The sequence below is a fragment of the Cebus imitator genome, unplaced genomic scaffold, assembly GCF_001604975.1.
Source record: "Cebus imitator isolate Cc_AM_T3 unplaced genomic scaffold, Cebus_imitator-1.0 Scaffold82, whole genome shotgun sequence".
NCBI classification, from domain to species: Eukaryota; Metazoa; Chordata; class Mammalia; order Primates; family Cebidae; genus Cebus; species Cebus imitator.
In genome coordinates this window covers 7,208,231-7,212,641 of record NW_016107397.1, presented here as the reverse complement: position 1 = coordinate 7,212,641, position 4,411 = coordinate 7,208,231, and the positions used below count along the sequence as shown (strand labels likewise).

General features: G+C 50.5%; 1 protein-coding gene across 1 annotated transcript in view; it reads right to left on the bottom strand.

The window, feature by feature from the left end:
* LOC108307877 (speedy protein E3-like) overlaps nucleotides 1-3,645 on the bottom strand; it is a gene marked incomplete at its 3' end in the record, with an annotated part of 12,085 nt that extends 8,440 nt beyond the window's left edge. The window contains exons 1-3 of the mRNA XM_037740404.1: nucleotides 3,459-3,645; nucleotides 2,277-2,552; nucleotides 984-1,259 (exon numbers count right to left, since the gene is read on the bottom strand). Coding sequence (XP_037596332.1) covers nucleotides 984-1,259; nucleotides 2,277-2,552; nucleotides 3,459-3,567 — 661 coding nt within the window. The remainder of the gene's footprint in view (nucleotides 1-983; nucleotides 1,260-2,276; nucleotides 2,553-3,458) is intronic.
* Between the last annotated feature and the right edge of the window lie 766 nt (nucleotides 3,646-4,411).

Genomic DNA, 4,411 nt, shown 5'->3' with positions numbered 1-4,411 from the left:
ATGGTGAAACCTCATCTCTACTAAAAATACAAAAATTTAGCCAGGCGTGGTGGTGCTGGCCTGTAATCCCAGCCATTCGAGAGGCTGAGGCAGGAGAATTGCTTACTCTTGGGAGGCAGAGGTTGCAGTGAGCTGAGATTACGCTATTGCACTCCAGCCTGGGCGATAGGCAGGCTCCTTCTCAAATGAATGAATGAATGAATAAATAAATGAGAAAAGTCAGCAAGGGACATTAAGTTTCAGACAGGACAGCTAAATCGCTTTCTTTGTTTTTTTCATTTTGTTTTCTTTCTTTTATTGTTGTTTATTTTTTGGAGACAGACTCTCACTCTGCCGCTCAGGGTAGCATATAGTGGCGCGATCTCGGCTCACTTGCAACCTCTGCCTCCTGGGTTCAAGCGATTCTCTTGTCTCAGCCTCCTGAGTAGCTGGGATCACAGGCGTGCGCCACCATGCCCATCTAATTTTGTATTTTCAGTAGAGACGGGGTTTCACCGTGGTAGTCAGTCTGGTCTCGAACGCCTGACCTCAGATAATCTACCCACCTTGGCCTCCCAAAGTGCCGAGATTACAGGCATGAGCTTCTGCACCTGGACTTGGTTTTTCTTCTGAGACAGGGTTTTGGTCTGTCACCCAGGCTGGAGTGCAGTGGTGCAGTCATAGCTCACTGCAGCCTCAAAGTCCTGAGTTCAAGTGATGTTCTTGCCTCAGCCTCCCAATGTGCTGGGATCTCAGGCATGAACCACCGTGCCTGGCCTGAAAGCAAGCTTTCTTATCCCTATCACTGACCTTTATCAAGTCTAGTCAAATTGTCTGTGGCCTCCCAAGTGTCCCTCAGGAGTGATGCTTTGAATCCTCTGAGTCCTCCCACATGGAGAGCTCACCCATTTGGGGGCATTTCCCGTTGGGAAAGCATGGTTATGGGAAGTTTCCTCTTTTTTAAAAGAAAAGGATTAGAGGTGCTATCTGGGGTTTCCTCCTACCAAGCAGCGTGTTGAAGGCCTCGTAGTTCTTAGGGAGCGCGGGTGACACTCGCCGTCGCTTTAGCTTCATCTTGAGCCCACACAGGGTGTCTAGCACCCAGGTCTCCTCAGGCTCAGGGGCGCGCTCCTTCTCTGCCTCCTCCTCGGACTCCTCCTCAGATTCGTCCAACCACTCCCTCTTCCTTTTACAGCAAAGGATATTAGGCGTACTAGGATCTACCCAAGGAGACAAGTAAAGAAAGCAGGCCACCATGTAATGCTTCTGCAATTGATCACCTTAGACCCCGACCCCAAACCCCAATCCACTCGCCATCCTCCCGAGCCCCGCAGACTGTTGGCTTCTGTAAGCCATTTTCCCATCTTTCTCCCTTACTGAACCCCATGTACCTCTCCTTCTCCTCCCATTCTTCCATCTGTCTGTCCTCAGAATGCTTCATTTCCTTCCCTAGTCCCTGGATCTCTGACTCCCTCCTTTTTTTTTGAGACAAAGTCTTTCTCTGTTGCCCAGGCTGGAGTGTAGTGTTGCCATCTCGGCTTGCTGCAACCTCTGTCTCCCAGGTTCCAGTGATTCTCCTGCCTCAGCCCTCCAGGTATCTGGGATTACAGGTGCCCACCACAATTCCCAGCTCATTTTTGTATTTTTTGTAGAGACAGGATTTTACCATGTTGGCTAGGCCGGTCTCAAACTTGGCCTCATGTGATCCACCTGCCTTGGCCTCCCAGAGTGCTGGGATTACAGGTGTGAGCCACTGCGCCTGGCCTGAGTCCCTTCTTTCTTCCCCCATACCCTCCTCAAGTGTTCCTTTCTGATGACTGGGTTCTTCCTTCTTTTTTTTTTTTTTCCTCTCAGGGTCTTACTCCCTCACCCAGACTGGAGTGCAGTTTTAGGATCTCGGCTCATTGCAGTCTCTGCCTTTGAGGCTCAAGCACTTCTCCTGCCTCAGCCTCCTGAGTAGCTGGGATTACAGGTGTGCACCAGTACTGCCAGGATCATATTTGTATTTTCAGTAGAGACAGGGTTCCACCGTGTTGGCCATGCTGGGTTCAAACTCCTGACCNGCCTGGCCTGAAAGCAAGCTTTCTTATCCCTATCACTGACCTTTATCAAGTCTAGTCAAATTGTCTGTGGCCTCCCAAGTGTCCCTCAGGAGTGATGCTTTGAATCCTCTGAGTCCTCCCACATGGAGAGCTCACCCATTTGGGGGCATTTCCCGTTGGGAAAGCATGGTTATGGGAAGTTTCCTCTTTTTTAAAAGAAAAGGATTAGAGGTGCTATCTGGGGTTTCCTCCTACCAAGCAGCGTGTTGAAGGCCTCGTAGTTCTTAGGGAGCGCGGGTGACACTCGCCGTCGCTTTAGCTTCATCTTGAGCCCACACAGGGTGTCTAGCACCCAGGTCTCCTCAGGCTCAGGGGCGCGCTCCTTCTCTGCCTCCTCCTCGGACTCCTCCTCAGATTCGTCCAACCACTCCCTCTTCCTTTTACAGCAAAGGATATTAGGCGTACTAGGATCTACCCAAGGAGACAAGTAAAGAAAGCAGGCCACCATGTAATGCTTCTGCAATTGATCACCTTAGACCCCGACCCCAAACCCCAATCCACTCGCCATCCTCCCGAGCCCCGCAGACTGTTGGCTTCTGTAAGCCATTTTCCCATCTTTCTCCCTTACTGAACCCCATGTACCTCTCCTTCTCCTCCCATTCTTCCATCTGTCTGTCCTCAGAATGCTTCATTTCCTTCCCTAGTCCCTGGATCTCTGACTCCCTCCTTTTTTTTTGAGACAAAGTCTTTCTCTGTTGCCCAGGCTGGAGTGTAGTGTTGCCATCTCGGCTTGCTGCAACCTCTGTCTCCCAGGTTCCAGTGATTCTCCTGCCTCAGCCCTCCAGGTATCTGGGATTACAGGTGCCCACCACAATTCCCAGCTCATTTTTGTATTTTTTGTAGAGACAGGATTTTACCATGTTGGCTAGGCCGGTCTCAAACTTGGCCTCATGTGATCCACCTGCCTTGGCCTCCCAGAGTGCTGGGATTACAGGTGTGAGCCACTGCGCCTGGCCTGAGTCCCTTCTTTCTTCCCCCATACCCTCCTCAAGTGTTCCTTTCTGATGACTGGGTTCTTCCTTCTTTTTTTTTTTTTTCCTCTCAGGGTCTTACTCCCTCACCCAGACTGGAGTGCAGTTTTAGGATCTCGGCTCATTGCAGTCTCTGCCTTTGAGGCTCAAGCACTTCTCCTGCCTCAGCCTCCTGAGTAGCTGGGATTACAGGTGTGCACCAGTACTGCCAGGATCATATTTGTATTTTCAGTAGAGACAGGGTTCCACCGTGTTGGCCATGCTGGGTTCAAACTCCTGACCTCAGGTGATCCACCCACGTAAGCCTTCCAAAGTGCTGGGATTACAGGTGTGAGCCACTGCGCCCGGCCCCTTTCCTTCTTCTTAGTCAATCCTCTCCCATCTCTTCTTTCTCCAGTCCCCTCACCTGATGGTCCTGGCACTTCATCATCCACCACCTCTAGGAGGCAGTACCCCAAGGTGCTAGGCTGGGGGCTCCTCTCTTCAACCTGGGGCTGTGGTTGACATCTAGCCATGATCTCTCCCAAACTCTGTTCCCTCCCACGGAACCTGGTTCCTGTTCTGTCCAAAGCCTTCTTCCAGACTCGACTAGGACCCAGCAGAGTGTGTGCTATATTCTCAAGGCTGGGGAGCAGTCAGGAGCAGAGAACAGCTCTAAGAAGATGCTGTCGTCCACCTGAGCTCCCAAGCACCAACATTTCAGTCCAATCAGGAAGACTGGAATCTCTCATGTCGCTGATTATTCCAACCTGGCAGCCTGTTTGAAGAAAAGCATAGCGGGTGGGCATGGTGGTTCAAGCCTGTAATCCCAGCACTTTGGAAAGTGGAGGCGAGCAGATCATGAGGTCAGGAGTTCAAGGGCATCCTGACTACCACCGTGAAACCTCGTCTCTACTAAAAATATAAAAAATTAGCCGGCGTGGTATGATCTTTCCCAGCTACTCGGGAAGCTGAGGCAGGATAATCGCTTACATCTAGGAGGCGGAGGTCGTAGTGAGCCAAGATCACGCCATTGCAGTCCAGCCTGGGTGATAGGGGAGGACTCTGTCTCTAAAAAGCAAATAAAGTCAGCAACAGACATTAAGTTTCAGAGGGTACAGCTGAAACTGCTTTCTATGTTTTTTTATTTTGTTTTTATTTTATTTTTATTTTCATTTATTTTTTGGAGACAGAGTCTCATTTTGTCACCCAGGCTGGAATGCAGTGGCGCCATCTCGGCTCACTTGCAACCTCTGCCTCCCTGGTTCATCCTCCTGCCTCAGTCTCCTGAGTAGCTGAGATTACAGGCTTGTGCCACCACACCCATCTAATTTTTTATGTTGAGCACAGACAGGCTTTCACCATGTTGGTCAGGCTGGT